General features: G+C 35.3%; 2 protein-coding genes and 1 long non-coding RNA gene across 3 annotated transcripts; 1 reads left to right on the top strand and 2 right to left on the bottom strand.

Annotated features, from left to right (window-relative positions):
- Positions 1-244: 244 nt before the first annotated feature.
- On the bottom strand, positions 245-5,053 carry LOC131522125 (uncharacterized). The gene is made up of 7 exons (XM_058747385.1): positions 4,854-5,053; positions 4,140-4,357; positions 3,909-4,022; positions 2,150-2,206; positions 1,861-2,061; positions 1,387-1,506; positions 245-1,281 (listed from the first exon to the last, which is right to left on the bottom strand). The coding sequence occupies exons 2-7, from the start codon at positions 4,311-4,313 to the stop codon at positions 1,216-1,218; spliced, it is 732 nt and encodes a 243-aa protein (XP_058603368.1). The 5' UTR covers positions 4,314-4,357; positions 4,854-5,053; the 3' UTR covers positions 245-1,215.
- A 7,544-nt stretch (positions 5,054-12,597) lies between these two features.
- LOC131522510 (uncharacterized) lies at positions 12,598-14,604 on the top strand. Its single transcript, XR_009266544.1, has 3 exons — positions 12,598-12,872; positions 13,057-13,212; positions 13,818-14,604. It is a non-coding gene; the product is annotated as an uncharacterized LOC131522510 (long non-coding RNA).
- A 1,449-nt stretch (positions 14,605-16,053) lies between these two features.
- On the bottom strand, positions 16,054-20,023 carry LOC131522508 (uncharacterized). Its single transcript, XM_058748029.1, has 7 exons — positions 19,868-20,023; positions 19,130-19,347; positions 18,899-19,012; positions 18,035-18,091; positions 17,743-17,943; positions 17,423-17,542; positions 16,054-17,317 (listed from the first exon to the last, which is right to left on the bottom strand). The coding sequence occupies exons 2-7, from the start codon at positions 19,301-19,303 to the stop codon at positions 17,252-17,254; spliced, it is 732 nt and encodes a 243-aa protein (XP_058604012.1). The 5' UTR covers positions 19,304-19,347; positions 19,868-20,023; the 3' UTR covers positions 16,054-17,251.
- Positions 20,024-20,335: the final 312 nt, after the last annotated feature.

The raw sequence follows: 20,335 nt of genomic DNA, 5'->3' as shown, positions 1-20,335 counted from the left end.
TGGCACCCAGTGAATCAGCATCACTGTAATCCCACTGAAGCTCGACTGCAGACATACATGTGGAATGAAATCTAAAAACAACTACCTTGATATGTTTGTTCCTGATCAAGACCACTGACCTCCCAGTAACAGCAACTAATGAGTGTGGAAGAAAGCAGGGGTAACTGAGCTAGCATCATTTCACATCGTCTTCTTCAGTTTTTTTGTCTTTAATAAGTCTTGTAATAAGGACAGTGAGATGATCATTATAGAAAAAGAAATGCCAGTTTATTTTGTGATGCTATATAAGGTGCTGTGATTATATAATCATTTTTGATAATAATCTTTTCAGTGTCAAAAGTGGCAACAAACGTATGGAGGAATCAAGTATCAAGTAATGCATATACACCACATATAGATAATTAGATCCTATATGTTGTGAAATAATGGTGGAATTTCTTTCTACTTTTGTTAATACAAAATTCTGTATGGTAGCCTTGGCAAAGTTATGTATCTTTCAAAGGCAAATGATTTACATAAAACTCAAGCAACTTAACACCACCTGGTGGTGAAATCGTGCAAATAGCAATGAAAATATATTATTAGTGAAGCCAACGGTGTTCTGAAATGTTTTATATCTTTCCGTAAGCAAAACTTTCAATATCCTTGAAAATGAGAAATGCTTTTCACTTCTCAAGATGTTAATTGATGGACTGGAGCGGTGTGGATTACTCGTGGATTATTGTGATGCTTTTATCAGCTGTTTGGACTCTCATTCTGACGGCACCCATTCACTGCAGAGGATCCATTAGCGAACAAGTAACATAATGCTGCATTTCTGTAATGCTAAAAAATCTGTTCCCATGAAGGAACCAACTCATCTGCATCTTGGATAGCCTGAGGGTGAGTAAATGTTCAGCAAATTTGTATTTCTGGGTGAACTATCGCTTTAAATATCAGATTGGGTTGAAAACCTGTTCCATCTAAGGTCAGATTTGAACGGAGATAAATAAAGTAAACTTGTATGCACTATAGTCAGGAAGTGCTGTCCGTCTAAGTATATATGTGATAGTGCCAAAGTGCTCAAGACATTTTTAAAAAAAAGCAGCACTTCATTTACTAGCAGTAACCAAATGTTTAAGGAAAACACCTAATAAGATACTGGAAATAATCTCACTACTATATTGAGAAGTGTTGTATGTACTGTATATATTTGTTGCTTTATATTTTGCTTCTTTAACATGCAGCACCAGCAGTGGCGTCTTCCAGGAGCGGCTTGTGAAGTTCTGGATTCTCCACCGACTGCAAAACCACAAACAATCATGAACACACAGAGCTCTCTGAAACTCTCACGATCACAGTGGATTTGACTGATTGATTGTTGTAATAGTGCTGATGATACAGTACCTTTACATCTTCATCCTTCTTGCACAAAGCTTTCCCAGTCAAAACACAGAAACTGATGGTCACACAGAGCTGAAGGACCGACAGCACTATCATCATGATATCTAGTCCTTCGAGGATCATCTAATGGTGGGTAAAAATCAGTGTCTCATTTGAGGAAAGTAATGGTCGATAAGGCCTATATGAAGTACTGTACAAACACCCGCTCTAATTCAATCTGAAATAATATAATTCAAGAACCTGCACCATTTTTGATCCAGAGTAATACTGCTCTGATTGAATTATAAATTATATAATCCTATAGTCAGATATTTTAAAAATATATGGCACTCCTAACCCACTTCAAGTACTTTTACAAAGATTAGATTCACGCAATAACTTTGAATTACCAATAGCTTGTGAAACCACAAACTAAAATAGCTTCCCCAACTTTTGATCCGACACAATCTAATAAATAAAAGGAAAAAAGAACATTACCTTATTGAGATACTTGTACTGCATACAGATCTCAGTGTTCCTCATCTGTTCAGGGGAAGGTGTTGAAGCAGAGCCGTAAGACGTGTAATAACTGGTGTCACAATATAGACCATTTCCATTTGCCAGGTCCACTGAATACAGCACAACAGCTGTGATAGCCAGTGCAGCACTGACTACATTCAGAATCACTGCGATGACCAGCTGTACAACACAACAATATAAACTGGTGATGCTCAGCATAACTTCCAAAAACACTAATATGTTTGTTATGGCTTTGAAAGACACTTACTAGGAAAGGGCTGGGAAACTTAGCTGCAAGAAGAGTCACAATTCCAATTACAATGACCTAAAAAAAACATTAAAAACCTGAGTATCCAAACATAGTCATTGAAATGAAGTGTAAAATAGGTTTTGTGACCCATCAGGGGTCCGTTCTTCGTACGTCGCTAACTCAGTTAGCTGGATTTGATTGTAGACAATTTTGCTTGATCTTGGATCATTTGGTTCTTCGAAGCTCATCCTAGACTTGCTGTCATAGCAACGGGTCCGTAAGCTTATGTAAACAGGATTAGATTTGATCTTTTTAAGCAGAATTGATACTTAAAAGCTGCCCTAGCCACCGCTACTTCATTACAAGAGTACCCTACTGGTCCAGGGACAATAATTTAAAATAATAATAATTTAAAAATTAATTTGAAAATAATATAACAATATAATAATATAATATAATACAACGATGTTGTGTAGTCTATAATACTATAGAGTAGACACAGCCAGTTTTACTCATTGAAAGATTTATTAGTGATGAAATAATTACTTTATAATTGTATTGGAGTCTTACACACAAGCTATAAATTCTGAATCGTTAATTTGAGTGATGACAGCTATAATGGGAGTAGCTTGATGGAGCGCAGGAGATGCAGATAACTGGATCTCTAAGAAACTTTAATTAATGCTGTCACATAAGAAATCTGCTTCAGAGATAAAATTAAATGAATTGCTAATTACAACATTGACATAAAAATGTAAAGCCTGTACAAATACTAGAAATAATGAATATAAATAATTGGGAATCATGTAAAAAAAAAAAATTACAAATAAATTACAAATTTGTGAATTTGTTCGCTTGGCTGTTTCCTTATAAATGTCCAGAGATTTGTCAAGTTTTTCGTCAGGTGTCTATTTTAATGATATGATGTCATTAATTGCTGTCTTGCCGCCAGCCAATCTCTGCGTTGCTGATCGTGGTTTCGAGGATCGATACATCTGCCCTTTTCGGGGAACACTAGAACGCGTAGTAATCTTAGACAACTTAATCCAGATATTTTAATCTAATACGCAAATTCGTTTGAAGAACCAAATTAGCCAGAGATCAGTTATCAGGATTAGAAGATCTGGAATTTTTCAAATCATCTCAGATGTAATAAGCGACGTACGAAGAACGGGCCCCAGATCTTCATGTTATGCTAAACAAAATCATCAAAATGCACTGGATCCATCACCACTGATGACATAAACACTAGCAAATCAAATTCCATTAAAATACATAAATAAAAAGTCCTAAACGCTACCTTCCCCCAAAAAAATCTAGATCTATGTTCTTTATAAATAATTTCATTTTGATGCTTTTGTGCCACTTGCTCAGGTAGTGTAAATAAAGAAAAAAAGATCTTATTAAAAACTTTATTATAATTACCATTATAATAATAAAACATTATTTTTTAAAGAAGTTATTGCTTTCAAATATTGTTAATATCTGGTGAAGAAATGTTTACTACTAATATGCGTGTGTACATTTTACTCTATTTTTTTTAAATGATTAAGATGCGTATACTCGCATGTAAGGTGTAAGGAAAGTGTTTTACGCATTTAAAATTAAATGAACCAATATGAATATAAACATGAACATTTGCACATGAATTTTACAGTAGATCTCTCCCTTCTCATCCTCTCATATTTGATACTGATCAATTTAATATATAGACTCACTCATTACACATGTAATGGTTTAGAAAAATAAAAATAAGCAGAATAAGACAAATTCTTACCACACCACCGATCCAGAAAGCAACCCCAAGTTCTGTAATGTTGTTCCATATCCCAGCGCTTCGAACCAAAATCCCAAACACAATATTGATGACTCCAACTATTATCTGCATAGTCTACGGCATAAAAAAATAGATTTTTATTCATACACCTCAAAAATTAAGAAGCGACTTAAAATGACAGAAGTCTTGTAATGAAAGTCTTGTATTAAACAGACAGTTTGTTTAATTCACCCCAAGAGCTGTGTGGATGTTCGTCAGCTTCCTTTTCATATTCTGAGACACAGAACACACTGGACTGCAGCACAGAAAACTCAAAACCTGACACAGTACGGGCCATTTGCTCTTTGGGTTTGAGGCGATGGTGATGACCGTCAAACCCTCACCTTTAGAAATTGTCAGAGACATGCTGCAGACTTCAGCCTTCCAACAGGTGATAAAGGCCAAACGTCCTGTAAAGACAAGCAAATTACCATTCTAGTGCATCACAGCTGGTATAAATACATCAAGATTAAATCATGCTTTAGAGAAGAAACAAAAAAGCCTTGACACTGCTATTGCCAAGGACAATAAGATACAGATCAATTAACAAATAATGGCATAGCGGGCATGTAGTCACAATAAGCCTTCAAGGATAAAGTGCCACAAAGCTATTTACTGAAAATGAAACTATATTCAATTGCAACATTAAAAGCACATGTGCCAACTTGCTAGTTGAATTTGGGTAATTGACGTTATACTTTTGAATTCAAATGTGACAATGTGGCCTAATCTTAATAGAAATCGTTCTCAAACATTCTAGAATAATTTTGATGATTGACAGGGTATTGATGGCGGAAGTTTTGAAAAGCTGAAGAAAACTAAACATCTAATTCCTGTGACGCTGGATTTATATTTTTTGCAGTATTACGTATTTCAGAAAGCTCTTAAGAAACAGCTCAGACTTACCCTGGGACTAACAGTCCAGAGTGCAGTCACTAGATTTCAGGAAAATGTCAAACTTTAGGAGCAAAAAAGAACTATCAGATCTGATAAGCTACAGGACCAAAACAGCGACGTCTGTTCGTTCTGTTGATTCGGATATTTTCAAAGAATCTTCTGAAAGAATCGTTTAAGAATCAGACTGAATCGGTCCGCGCGGTTCTCACAAAAGTGACTCACTGAACCGTAAACCGCCTCCTTCACGCAGTCTGCCTAATAACAAAGAATTCCTGCATATTATCTTTAACACATACAAAAACCTTTTCATCCAAGAGATATACATTCGTTTTAGCACTGTGAATACAAATTATACAATGCAGGATGTCACGGACATTGTGTGACGCATTGCACGAGGACGCAAAGGAATCACTGAATCGATTTTGTGAACCGGTTCTTTAAAATGAACTGTTTCTCCATCTGGAAAGCCTCGTTTTCCAGTCATAAGGCGGAGCTGTTTTCCCGACATTGTTAAACAGAAATTCTTCTAGCTAACTATAAGCAGGGGCGGTTCTGGGGGCGGGGGTGGGGGATTTAGCATCACCAGCTGCTAAATTAAAATCTGCATTCGCTGGCTGGCACAGAGCCACAGACACGCACGTTTTTAAAGCACTGCGCATTATAACCAATCACATACGATTCTGTTGAGCTTATGAATGCAAGGACCAATCAGAGGAGTTCAGATGAGTCAGAGCTGAAACACGCACAGCGGTGCGCGCTGGCTGACTTGTGTTCTCTTGGAGACCACCACAGTTGCCAAGTCCGCGTATTATACGCGACTTTGGGCTTTTTTTTTTGTAAAGTTGTGGGAAAAAATCCCTGGTCGCGGGTTGCGGTTTTTTGGGCTTATTTAAAAAAATATAGTTGCTTGTTAGGGAAATCTGACAAGCAACTTAGCTTCTTTATTTATGTTCGCAGTATTCTCCAATGCATTGATTGACACTATGTCTGCTCGCAGTTAATAGCCAACCAGTGCAATAATATAAGTGCTGTGGCGTAATTTGCCATATGTTCCGCCCCCTCACTGGAGAAAAATCACATTCAAAAAGAAGGCGCGTGACGCTGTAATCCAAGCGATGATAGAAGTAGACGTACTGTAGAGGAGTGGGATGACTTTCTTTTAGCCTAATTTTTATAATGTTTTTGTAATGTATTAATTATCACGGGCTGTAATAAAAAACAAGTAGTCATATCCTAATACTGAGTAAATACATTTGGTTCGAATAGCCTGGTATAGCAAGATGTCTTAAAATGTATTTCTTTTTTTATTATTATTTAAATCACAATATTAGATTACCTTTTGACTTCATGAATACACATAAATGACAGCTTAATGATTTTTTAAAATCTTTTTTATAATCTTTTTAATAATATTATATAATGTTTTCTTTTTTAATATAATATTTTATATATTTTTCTTATGACATTTTTTTATATGTCATTTATTTGATAGTTATGTATACATTATTTTATTTTAAATGGAAGAAAAACCTGTTTTTGACCTCAAAATAAAGCACTTTCCCTCTGTATAAGGCTATGGGGACGAGCAGTTTTGTGGTGCTTGGAATTCTTTATAATTAATTAAAAACAAATATTGCCACATTGATGGCTCAAGAAGGTGTTCAAATATTGTTCCATTGTTTCATTTTAAAATATATTTAAAAAAAAAAAAATTGTAACCAAGTGTTTTGCAAGTGTAATATTTCTAAGGCTAGGGACAGAAAACTTGACATTTCTATAGAATGACCCCTATATATTTTAGGCTATGAATATGTGGCTATGTTACAGCTCCCCTTTGAAGCTCTTGTGCTTTTCTCCTTTTCCATCTCTCCAATCCTATTCTGCTCACAGGTGATTGGAGACGAGTTTTGTTCCCACTTTTGCTGCAGTTTGCAAATTTTTGTAAAATAGCTTCTGTTTTTGCTTTTCAGATAAAAGAGTGGTTTCAGTGTAATATGTTGCAGGCTCATTTATTGGTAATAAATAATTGATAATAAATAATATTGATGATAATAAATCATCAAAAAAAATATTGGGCTTGTTTTTGAAGCTGCGGTTGCTTATTTGTCTCGGGAGAGTTGGCAACTGCGGTATAAACTTAAAACGACAAGTTGAGAAAACTCAAAAATCTGCTGAAGCTGGAGACCACCCACAACAGAAGTAGGCTACAGAGTTAACTCAAGTTTTCAATATTTCTCATAATTTTGCCATCCTATCTCTGTTGTTTGATTCACCAAAAAGTAGTTGTTAATTATTAATTGCGTTCCCAGTCTTTTTATAATCTTCATGTACCTTCAGCACAAACTAATTTAGGTAAAACTGCATTTGAATATGCTGCCGTCAGACTGGAACTCTCTTCAAATGAAACTGCAGCTAAACCAGTTGGTGTCTCTTTGTAAATTTAAAACACTTTTGCGATATATGTAATCACTGAGCTGTTAATACCTGTATAAAGCATGGTTACAGTCTCTATAAATGCATAACCAAATCCAAATAATTCTAGAGTACGAAAAAGAAATTTGTGTTCTATGGAGTCGAAAGCTTTATGAAAGTCAAGAAAGAGTATGAGACCATCTGAATAATCCAGCAAGTCCAGTACTAATCTTATGTTGTTAGAAACGTGACGGCCTTTCATGAATCCAGATTGAGATTCTGAAATAATATTGTCTAAACCATAACTTAATCTTTTAGCATATACAGAGGCTAATATTTTATAATCTAATGTTAACAAAGAAATAGGTCGCCAATTATCGATTACCAAAGGATCCTTGTCAGGTTTAGGTATGAGAGAGATGACTCCCTGTTTCATAGTAGCGGTCATATCTCCCTGACTGATGCATTCCTCATACATATGAAATAAAGGCAATTTAATAAACTCACAAAAATGGAGATAAAATTCAACTCAAAGCCCATCGATCGCAGGGGATTTACCTTTTTTCATTTTATGTAGAGCTTGCTTAATTTCATAAATTGATAAAGGAGAATCACAGATTTGACTATACTCTAGATCAATAACTTTAATATGGTGTTTAACTAAATCAATACATTTTTCAGAAATATTATAGTTGAAATTAGAGGTAAAAAGATTGCTATAGAAATTTGCAACAAAATCTGATATTACTTTTTGGTCTTTGGAAATGATTCCGTCAATATTAAGTGCGGAGAGAGTTTTCCTCTGACCATTTCTTTTTTCCAGGGCAAAAAAAAAGCTAGAATTTCTTTCCCCCTCCTCCAACCATCTTGCACGAGATCTTGTATATGCACCTTTAGCCAAACCTAGGCTTCATCAAGCTCCAAATTTAACCTTTTTATTTCTAAATGATCCTCTTCTGTAATTTTACTTTTAGCTAGTAATGCATTAAGTTTATTAGCCAACTCTGAATCAGTTTGATGTTTACCCTTTTTAATTTCTTTACTTCTTTTTTATAGCTTTATATTTGAAGAACTCCCATGTTCTATGTTTTATAATCTCCATTTAAATCTGTGAATAATTCTTTGATTAGCTTGATGATACTATCATTCAATTTTTGATCTTTTATTATTAAGTTTCCAATAGCCCCTGAGTCTCGGATTATCATGGATGTCACTCATCTTTATACAAACTAATTTATAATCTGATAAGGGGGCAATGGTGTGAGAAATATATTTTATGTAACTGAGGATAGAACAAGAAATCAAAAATAAATCAATCCTAGATCTAAGAGATAAAGTTTTATTTGACCAGGTAAAATCCTTCGTATAAGGGTTAAAGAACTGCCATGAATCAGTCAGGGAGAGATCTGTGCAAAGAGAAAAAATTAAATCATTATTCATTCCACCGTCAAATCTATCTATCCAGATAATCATCCATACATTCGTTGAAGTCTCCTCCTAGAATAAAATAAGCATCAATATATTTTTGATTTACTTTCCTAAGTTTATCCACTAGATGAGAGAACATTACTTTGTTGGATGCACGAGAGTTGTGACCATATACATAGCAAGTTATGAAGGTGGCATTATCTTGTTTGATTACGGTAATAACCCATCTGCCTTCATCAGAGCTCAAAGTTTCTAAAACAGTTCCTTTAAAACGGTGTAACATAATAGCAGTCCCAGCCGAGTGATTGCTACCATGACTAAAGAAAATTGAGTTTCCCCATTGATTCCTCCAAAACCTAACATCCGTTTCCCCTGCGGTGAATTTCTTGAAGAAAGATAAGATCAGCTGCACTTCTTTTACAAAATAAAAAATAGCTTTTCACACTGTCCCGCAAACCTCGAACATTCAATGTTACAAAAGACAAAGATTTGAACTTGTACTCCATAAGAAGAACCACCAAACAATTTAAACGATAACAGCAAAATAATAGTTTTCTTCAGTTTTACCTTAAATGTAAAGGGAGAGGTGGTTAATAACCTATAAAATATAATGGCTTCAATGGTGAAAAACAATTAAAGAAAAAAAGTCAAGGTTAATATTAAGGTTGACAACAATTAAGGAGGATCAAACATAAAAAAATTCCATGTTACACACAACTTAAGAGTTTTTATGCAGATAGTGTTGTCAAACTTTTTAGAGCACTGCATGAGAGAGGTAGCCAGTGCAGTAACTTAGCTTAGGTAACATCCGAGTAGAAGACTTGCTTCCCATCAATCAAAGTAAAAGAGCTTTCTTCACGAGAGGCCATATAGCGAAGAGGATTATGATCGATCTGGCCTTACCATCCGCTCGTTTCGGTCCCAGACGATCCAGGTCCACACTGTCCTGGAGCCTGTCTCCGATTCCAGGAGCGATCTTGTCTAGTATGTTAAGAACCATGCTTCAGACATCCTCTCCATCTTTTTCCACAACGCCATGCAACTTTATACACCATCTCCAACTGTAACGGTACATTCCTGTACACTTGCTTTCAATGATTTGTTTTCCTTTCTCAAAGCGTGGACCTCTGATTCCAGATTATTAAGAGCCTCTTTAAGAACGCCGACATCCACAATAAGCTGTTGCACCGTCGCTGTCAGACTCTTGATTTGTTTCGAGGTTGCTTCGGTAGTTTCGATCACTGAGATCTTCTAAAAAGTCTTGTCGTGCTTTAAAGCCATGCTTTCCCATTCATAAAGATGTCAAAAGGGAACTATATGTGACCCTGGACCACAAAACCAGTCTTAAGTCGCTGGGGTATATTTGTAGCAATAGCCAAAAAAACATATGGGTCAAAATGATCCATTTTTATTTTATGCCAAAAATCATTAGGATATTGAGTAAAGATCACGTTCCATGAAGATATTTTGTAAATTTCTTACAGTAAATATGTCAAAACTTAATTTTTGATTAGTAATATGCATTGCTAAGAACTTCATTTGGACAACTTTACAGGCGATTATCTCAATATTTAGATTCTTTTGCAACCCTCAGATTTTCAAATAGTTGTATATCAGCCAAATATTGTCCGATCCTAACAAACCATACATCAATGGAAAGATTATTTATTCAGCTTGCAGGTGATGAATACATCTCAATTTCAAAAAATTGACACTTAAGACTGGTTTTGTGGTCCAGGGTCACATATGACTTTTTCACTTATGTCCACGTTATCACCAGTTTAAGCAGTTGGTTATATCACCACTTCACCTTTATTTCCCTGTAGAGCAAACACACAACCGCCTACATCGCCACCATCTTGCTGGCCTCCCCTGGAAAATACTGTAAATTGATAAACTGTTCGGTGTGATGACGTTGAATGTCTCCGACAGCGCCTGTAGTCCCATTTAGCAACTTGTTAGCAACCGTCTTTTTTAAGAAACGTAACAGTTTTAAAAAATCACGAGTGGGGTGTAACTGGTGTGTTTTATGTCGTAGAATAAAACGTGAAAGTATCTTGAGCCTGTGTGAACCACGGACCTTATTTAAGGGATTTAACCAAAATCCCATTCAAAAAACACATTGACTCTGGGACAATGGAACCAGAGGTGCTAAAATGCACTCGCTTCCGGGTTTTTGCCTACAAAGTGAGATCATAGTTCCACCACACTCATCAGAAACAACAAAGTGAAGATGTATGAATGTAAGTAAGATAGTAATTTCACAGTGTAAACAGCTTTAGACATTATTATGGGAGTTTTTGAGAGTGCTTGAACTCGCTGGAAATGTGAAAATGTTCTTTGATATTGTAAACGTTCTTTGCTCTCTTTTTGTACACTGAAAATGTTATAGGCTAATTAGTAACTTACAATGTTTTTATTAAATTCACATTAAATACAAAGTCGTATTAAAATTATTTTATGGCATGACACCCATATCTGGTACTTGAGTAAAAAGACAGGCTTTTATGCGTAGTTAATAGATTACAGTATTAGGCTACTTTACTTAATCGCCCTTTATAGACCAAATAACATAATCTATAAAGGTGCAAAATGCATTTACTTACACATATTTGAGAATCGAGATATTTCATGATATATTTTATGGATATATCGAATAAAAATTTTCAATAAATAAATAAAACCCCTGCGGAAAAAAAAACAATAGAAACCATTACAAAATTAGTAATGGTTTTACTGGTTATAATGGGACTTGTATTGGTTTTACTGTAAACTGTAATGGTGCCTGTTGGTCTCTACTGGTAATTGGTTGCCTTCTATTGGTGGCTTGTTAAAACCAATAAATCCTAATGGAATATGTCCCAAAACACACTACAGAAAACCATTTTTTAATGGTTAAATGTTGATGGTTTGTAATGTTTGTAATGGTATTTTTAGTGTAAACCATTAAAATTTTCTGTGATGGGTTTTATTGTTTTGTTTTTTTTCAGTAGGGACATAAGCTTATAAGTTATACAGTGGTATTGTGGCTGCTGTGTTTCACAAGACAAGCATGAGAGCCCCCTCACTCGTGCCCCCTCAAAAATAATGAGTGCATGATGCCCCTGACACTACAATACAAAATCATTTGTTAAATAAATGAAACATGATGAAATATTGAGTTTAGTTGAAATTGTTATAGATTACTTCCAGAGAATGCAGTGATACATGACATGGTGAAAAATGACTGAATGAATAATACTTAAAGTAGGTTAAGATTAATTTTAAAATTGTGCCCCCTAAAAGCACAAGTGGCCCATCTGCGGTCTAGAACCGCCCCTGACTATAAGAGGTAAGCTAGCTATAGATTTGAGCTCTTATTTATGAAAGTTTGGGATTTTAATCACATATTACGTGTAGATGAGTGGTTTTGATAGCTTTGTAAATGTTTTGCTGGCAATTTGTTAATGGATGAATTGAAATAAGCTAATTAATTTAACCTAAATATTGCACTGTACTATTAATCCACTTACATGAACTAAAATGGACGTTTTTATCTTTCATTGTAGACAAATATTGATAAAAATTCTACTGTGATCTTAGGAGCATTAGAAAAAAAAAACCTCTAATGGGAGCTGCTGAGAGATATAGGAAACACAGGTGATCTGAGAAAGCTTATTAAATAACTTCCTATGCATTTTTCACAATATATTTCACCTATATCATCATGCATCTTTAAAACCTAAAAATGTAAATTCTCGTTTCTTAAGATTTTTTTTGTATGATCTGTACATTATTCTTTCTCTTTTCTGCATTTCACCTGTGCTGTAGTTTATCTCTAATATTGTTGGTGTCACGAATCCGGTTCGTGGCCTTCCGTCCGACTGCCACAAGAGGTTGCCTCTCCATCATATTGATTCTCACACCTCACAGACTGTTTCTTACATGTCACTCCGGACTACAGTTCCCATCATCCATTGCACTGATTACACACACACAGCTGAATGCACTGATCACACATACACAGCTGAATCCAGTAAGACACGCTTTATAAGCCTTGGACTTCCTCTTTCTCACTGCTGAGTATTGTTGAGTGTAGCCATTCCAAGTTTCTGGTCCTAGTTTAAGTCTAGTCATTTCGTGTTGTCTGGTTCCTGATCTTCTGCCTGTGTATCTTGGATTAACCCTTTGCCTGCTGTTTCGGACTGTGTCTGTACTTCGTCTGGACTATTGCTTGTGTTATTTGGATTAACCTTCATGTCAATCCCTCTGGATATTGTTCACTGATCGTAGACCCACGCTAGCCCTAGGAATATTCTTTGCCTTGCCTGTGTTCTACCTGTTTGCCATTGTTTGACTCTTGCCTTTTATGTGACCGCATCTTGGAATAAAGCCTTGCATATGGATCCTCACGTCTCGTTCGCCCCGTAACAGTTGGCTCTGTGACAGATTATGTTCCTATATTCTTCCATGCTGATGGCCGTGCAGCATAGTTGGAGGGGACCTCTTGTCGAAGAACATCTCCAAAGCACTATAAACCATCTGACTAGTAAGTAAAACCTCAAATATTATTTTTATATATATATATATATATATATATATATATAATTTTTTTTTTTTTGAGTCCTGTATGTCTTACAAGACCATCTCCTTTAACACTGTATTGAGGACACTACAACCTACAGAGGGGTACAACATAATTCAAAATGAGACCCAGATGACAAAAGTTTTGAAATGGTAAAACCGAACCGAGTACTGTGACTGCGCCTCACTTCAAAGTGTAATGGTCATCATCTGCCATGCTAGATGGATGGTGAAGGTGGGAATTATAAGTAAGCTTTTCAAAACTTTAAGGCCCGGTTTCACAGACAGGGCTTAGATTAAGCCAGGATTAGGACATAGTTCAATTAGGGCATTTGAGTAATTTTTTTATAAACCTGCCTTAAAAACATTACTGGTGTGCATCTTGAGACAAAACACAGGCACTGATATATTTAAAGATCAATCAATGCAAGTTTCTTTCAGTTGAAACCGCTCCGATTTACATTTTACATTTTCTGCACTTCACCACCAAGCTCAAAATGAGCGTTGTAGATGTAAAAGCTTCACATTATATTTATAACAATCATTGTTAATGTTTGACTTGTATTTCAGGGCTGTTCGTGAAGACCAATAATCAAGAGCTGTGGTGACGACCTGGACCGAATTCAGATCCACCCTCCACACCAGACTTCTCACTCCCAAGAATTGCTGTCTAGTAGCATATTGTGATCTCTTCAGAGTTAGCTGCATGCAGATATTACTTGATCGTAGATATAATTAATACTTGAATATTGCAAAAATAGGGAATGTATGTTATTTAAAAATTGTTAATTGCTTAAATATTAAAGCACCTAAAAGCCATTTCACACTTGCCATACTCCAACAGGGTGACTGCACTGACCAAACAAAACAAGGTGTTTTTTTTTTTATTGTTTTTGTGGCAGTGTGAAATGACCATAATGCTGTATGTTAGGTGTGAGAGTCATTAAACTTGGTTTGCTATAATGCATCTATTCATAAGTGATATCTTTGTCAAAGTATTCTTTCAGTGGTTAACTAACTCGTTAAGACCGTCCCTTGCTCCCACCTACTGGCATAACGATGTAACCTGCAATGAAAGAAGCCCAGGCATGATTTTGTTTTTATTTTTTGCATATGATTTCCAATTAATTATTGGCAGTGGGTTGGTTAAGGGCCTGATTAGCTGATGTATTACAATGCTTGCTTCGGGTTGAATAGGGGATCATGTAATTAGCTGAGAAATTGTGCATTGTTAATGGTAGCTCTTAAATTTAAATTCAGTGTGTTGAATGCCTACTAAGGCTTGCATATTTGTGCATAATGCAAAATAAAGTTTTGCTTGTTCATGCTGAACTGGTGTTAATGTACTCTTTGTCAATTTATATTGTCAATGTTTTTAAGTTACATTTAGAGAGTTTTAGTTTTTCAGTGTCCAAATGTTGTTTGTATTCTATTTATTAATATGTAAATATTTCCAATAAAAATATATTTACACTTAATGTGAAAAATATTAAGTAGCCAAATCAAATTTTTACTATTTCAAAATATATTTACATACAGTATATTTTATAAAATATTTTCTTCTATTTGAATTTAAGATATTTAACTATATGAAAATATATTTATTTCAATCTATGTGACTTCTGTACGGGTGAATACAAAAAGGATAAATGTTTACATAAAGAGTAAATGGAGGAACCCATGGCTGTTGGTCAGAAGATCTGGAAATGACCGAACTCAAGAGGTAATATAGCATATACATGACAAAAAGCAAACAGATTTTGTATTTAATTTTTAAAATGACTAATCAACGTCAATGGTTTTTGTTCATTTTAGCCTGGAATATCAAGCTTACTGTCAGTAGGCTTATAGTCAAAAACTAATCCATCAAACACACACTCTTAAAGGGATAGTTCACCCAAAATGAAAATCCATCCTGGCATTACATATTTACACACCCTATTTTGTTTCAAAGAGAACATTTGATAGGTTTGTCATGCCATGAAAATATAAAAACATAGTGCGCTGGGAACCAAAACATCCTGATATAAGAATTTTTTTTTTCCTTAAAAGGTCATATTTTTCTTGAGTGCCATTGTGCTACTTAAAAAAATGCAGTATATAGACTTTGTCAATTCATATTTACTTATTTTTATAATATCTGAACAGACTCTTACCTTCTAAACTCATGGTACACACACTATTATGTGCCCTTTTAACTGTAAATATGTCATTCTGTGTTTATAAATGCTGTCCCCTCTGGCACCAACGACAGAAGCTGATTCTGATTAAAGGAAAACGGCTTATAAAAAAGCAAAGAAAAACTATCCATTTCTTCATGCAAAACTTCAACAACTTAAAATCCATCTGGACTGTATAAATAAGATCACAAAGCACACAGACAGTGTAAATCATTACATCATCACATGGATGTAAAAGTATCAGGCAGCTGTGAATGAACTGAACATGAAAACTATGTCACAGCAAGGATAAATGTCTTTGTATGCATATGAAAAAACTTTAATGTGAAGCTCTGACTCTTGCTGACGGTTTCAGCTGCTTTAAATGAGTGAATCTCCTGCAAGGAACAGAAGTGGCACCCAGTGAATCAGCATCACTGTAATCCCACTGAAGCTCGACTGCAGACATACATGTGGAATGAAATCTAAAAACAACTACCTTGATATGTTTGTTCCTGATCAAGACCACTGACCTCCCAGTAACAGCAACTAATGAGTGTGGGAGAAAGCACAGGTAAATGCGCTAGTTTACAGTTTCATGCCTCTGGTATCATTTCACATCTTCTCACAAAAATAACTCAGATCAATATTTTTTTTTTTTGTCTTTAATAAGTCTTATAATAAGAAGGACAGTGAGACGGTCATTACAGCAAAAGAAATGTCAGGTGCTGTGATTATACAATCAAAATGATTTTTTTCACATATTAATCTTTTCAGTGTCAAAAGTGGCAGCAAATTTAGTTAAATGTAATCCCAGCCATCAAGGAATGCTTACATATTCACATGGTAATACCACAGAAAACTAGACAGAAAGAGAGAATGGCCACATATACAGATAATTAGTTCCTATATGTTGTGAAATGGCTTTTCAATTTTAATATTTAGAGTTAAGTACTAATGGTGGAATTTCGTCTTACTTAATGTTTATCACACAATTCTGTATGGTAGCCTTGGCAAAGTTATGTCTCTTTCAAAGGCAAATGATCTGCTTAAAACTCAAGCATCTTAACACCATCTGGTGGTGAAATCGTGCATATGGCCACAAAAAGATATTACTTTTAAGTCGTTGTTCTGAAATGTTTTCTATCTTTATGTAATCAAAAGACTTTCAATATACTTGAAAAAGAGATATTTTCACTACATTCAGGCTCAATACTCACGCAGATTTTGAATTGGAGAACTGTGTTCTTAGGATGCACTTTCTCAAAGGAAAAGTTCACCCTAAGGCCATTGATGAACTGGAGCGGTGTGGATTACTTGTGGATTATTGTGATGTTTTTATCAGCTGTTTGGACTCTCATTCTGACAGCACCCATTCAGGATCCATTGCTGAGCAAGTGATCTAATGCTACATTTCTGTAATGCTTAAAAATCTGTTCCCATGACAGAACAAACTCATCTACATCTTGGATAGCCTGAGGGTGAGTAAATTTTCATTTTTGGGTGAACTATTGCTTTAAATGTCAGATTGGGGTGAAAACCTGCTCCATCTAAGGTCAGTTTTGAACGGAGACAAATAATGCAAACTTGTACGCATTTTAAACTTAATATAAAAGGAACTATAGTCAAGAGGTGTTATATATATATATATATATATATATATATATATATAATGATGATGCCAAAGTACTCAATTCATTTATTTCAAAAAGCAGCCCCTTATTTTATAGCAGTAACCAAACGTTTAAGGAAAACACCCAATAAGAATAAACATATAGGAAATCATCTCTATATTGAGAAGTGTTGTATGTACTGTATATATTTGTTGCTTTATATCTTGTCTCTCTAACATGCAGCACCAGCAGTGTCGTCTTCCAGGAGCGGCTTGTGAAGTTCTGGATCCTCCACCGACTGCAAAACCACAAACAATCATGAACACACAGAGCTCTCTGAAACTCTCACGATCACAGTGGATTTGACTGATTGATTGTTGCAATAGTGCTGATGATACAGTACCTTTACATCTTCATCCTTCTTGCACAAAGCTTTCCCAGTCAAAACACAGAAACTGATGGTCACACAGAGCTGAAGGACCGACAGCACTATCATCATGATATCTAGTCCTCCGAAGATCATCTAGAGGTGGGTAAAGAGCAGAGTGTCATTTGAGGAAAGTAATGGTCAATAAGGCCTATAAGAAATACAGAACAATCAGCTCTAATCCAATCTGAAATTATTTAATTCAAGAACCCTCGAACTAAACCCACAAACTAAAATAGCTTCCCCAACTTTTGATCCGACACAATCTAATAAATAAAAGGAAAAAAGAACATTACCTTATTGAGATACTTGTACTGCATACAGATCTCAGTGTTCCTCATCTGTTCAGGGGAAGGTGTTGCAGCAGAGCCGTAAGACGTGTAATAACTGGTGTCACAATATAGACCATTTCCATTTGCCAGGTCCACTGAATACAGCACAACAGCTGTGATAGCCAGTGCAGCACTGACTACATTCAGAATCACTGCGATGACCAGCTGTACAACACAACAATATAAACTGGTGATGCTCAGCATAACTTCCAAAAACACTGATAAAATGTATGATATGGCTTTGATAGGCACGTACCAGAAAAGGGCTGGGAAACTTAGTTGCAAGAATAGTCATGATTCCAATTACAAGGGTCTAAAAAGAAAACAATTAAAAACCTCTGTGCGTCCAAACATAGTCATTGTAATGAAAAGTGTAAATTAGGTTTTGTGAGCCATCAGATCTTCATGTTATCCTAAACAAAATCATCAAAATACATTGCATTCGTCACAATGATGACATAAAACACTAGCAAATCAAATTCTATGAAAGTGCATGAATAAAAAGTCCTAAACACTATCTGCTCCCCCCCAAAAAATAAAAGCAATATATGAGTCAATAACAGAACACTAATTTATTATCAGGATCTACCTTCATAAATAAAAGATAAATGAATAAACAATAAATGCGATTCAAACAATGACTTGCGTTCAATTTCAATAAAATTCATCTTGATGCTTTTGTGCCAACAGGTAGTGTAAATAAAGACAAAGAAATCTTATTTAAAACTTATCAAACCATTACACTAATAAAACAATTTTTAAAACATTTTTGCTTTCAAATATTGTTAATATTTGGTGAAGAAATGTTCGCTACATGTGTGTATGTGCAGTTTTCTTTTTTGTTTGAAAATTATTAAGATGCCTACACTCGCATATAAGGTGTAAGGAAAGGAATTTAAGTATTTTTTGAGTAACTACATCTTGTTTTTTTCAAAAACATATGACACAAATATGAACCAATATGAATATAAACATGACATTTGCACATGAATTTTACAGTAGATCTCTCCCTTCTCATCCTCTCATATTTGATACTGATAAATTTAATATATAGACTCACTCATTACACATGTAATGGTTTAGAAAAATAAAAAATGAGCAGAATAAGACAAATTCTTACCACACCACCGATCCAGAAAGCAACCCCAAGTTCTGTAATGTTGTTCCATATCCCAGAGCTTCGAACCAAAATCCCAATCACAATATTGATGACTCCAACTATTATCTGCATAGTCTACGGCATAAAAAAATAGATTTTTATTCATACACCTCAAAAATTAAGCAGCGACTTAAAATGACAGAAGTCTTGTAATGAAAGTCTTGTATTAAACAGACAGTTTGTTTAATTCACCCCAAGAGCTGTGTGGATGTTCGTCAGCTTCCTTTTCATATTCTGAGACACAGAATACACTGGACTGCAGCACAGAAAACTCAAAACCTGACACAGAACGGGCCATTTGCTCTTTGGGTTTGAGGCGATGGTGATGACCGTCAAACCCTCACCTTTAGAAATTGTCAGAGACATGCTGCAGACTTCAGCCTTCCAACAGGTGATAAAGGCCAAACGTCCTGTAAAGACAAGCAAATTACCATTCTAGTGCATCACAGCTGGTATAAAGGATAAAGTGCCACAATGCTATTTACTGACACTTAAAAAAAAAAAAAGTTAAAAAGCCATATTTCATCACATATTTTGTTTTTCTCAAGCAAAATTGAAACAAAAATTATGATAAAATTCAGTCAACTGCAAAAATGAAACCGGTAACCACTACTTTGTCCAACATAATTTTTTTAATCTATAAACTATATTTAACATTAAAAGCACATGTGACAACCTGCTACATACAAGAATAATTTGGGTAATATACGTTTGAATTCAGATGTGACAACTTGACCCGATCTTAACAGAATCCTTCACAAACATTCTAGAATAAATTTGATTATTGACAGGGTATTGATGGCGGCGGAAGTTTTCCTTTCGACCAAAATAAAAAGAAAACTGTGTATAAACATCTACCAGCGACACCGAATTTATACTTTTGCAGTATTACATATTTCAGAAAGCTCTTAAGAAACAACTCAGACTTACCTTGTGCCTAACAGTCCAGAGTGCAGTCACTAGATTTCAGGAAAATAACAAATTTTACGAGCAGAAGTGATTCAGTAACCTACAGGCCCAAAACAGCGACGTCAGTTAATGAATTGTTCTTTTGATTCGGACATTTTCAAAGAATCTTCTGATCCAGTTCACAAAACAGTATGCAGCCAAAGATTCATTCCCGAATCAGACTGAATCGGTTCGAACGGTTCTCACAAAAGTGACTCACTGAACCGTAAACCGCCTTCCTCCAATAGCAGACAGTCTGCCTAATAAGTAGAGTTGTGACGTTCGCGAACGAACCGATTCTTTTGAACGGCTCATAAACATGAACGATGGGAGCCGAGTCGCGGCTGGGGGGGAGCCGTTCTTTCTGTCGTTCTTTTTTTCCTATGCGTGTTTCACACAGATGCACACAAATTAGCTCCTCCGCGAGACAGAACAGTTATAGGGGGAGGG

This window comes from Onychostoma macrolepis, chromosome 16 (genome assembly GCF_012432095.1).
Source record: "Onychostoma macrolepis isolate SWU-2019 chromosome 16, ASM1243209v1, whole genome shotgun sequence".
Taxonomy (NCBI): domain Eukaryota; kingdom Metazoa; phylum Chordata; class Actinopteri; order Cypriniformes; family Cyprinidae; genus Onychostoma; species Onychostoma macrolepis.
This window is presented reverse-complemented; position numbering and strand designations above follow the sequence as displayed.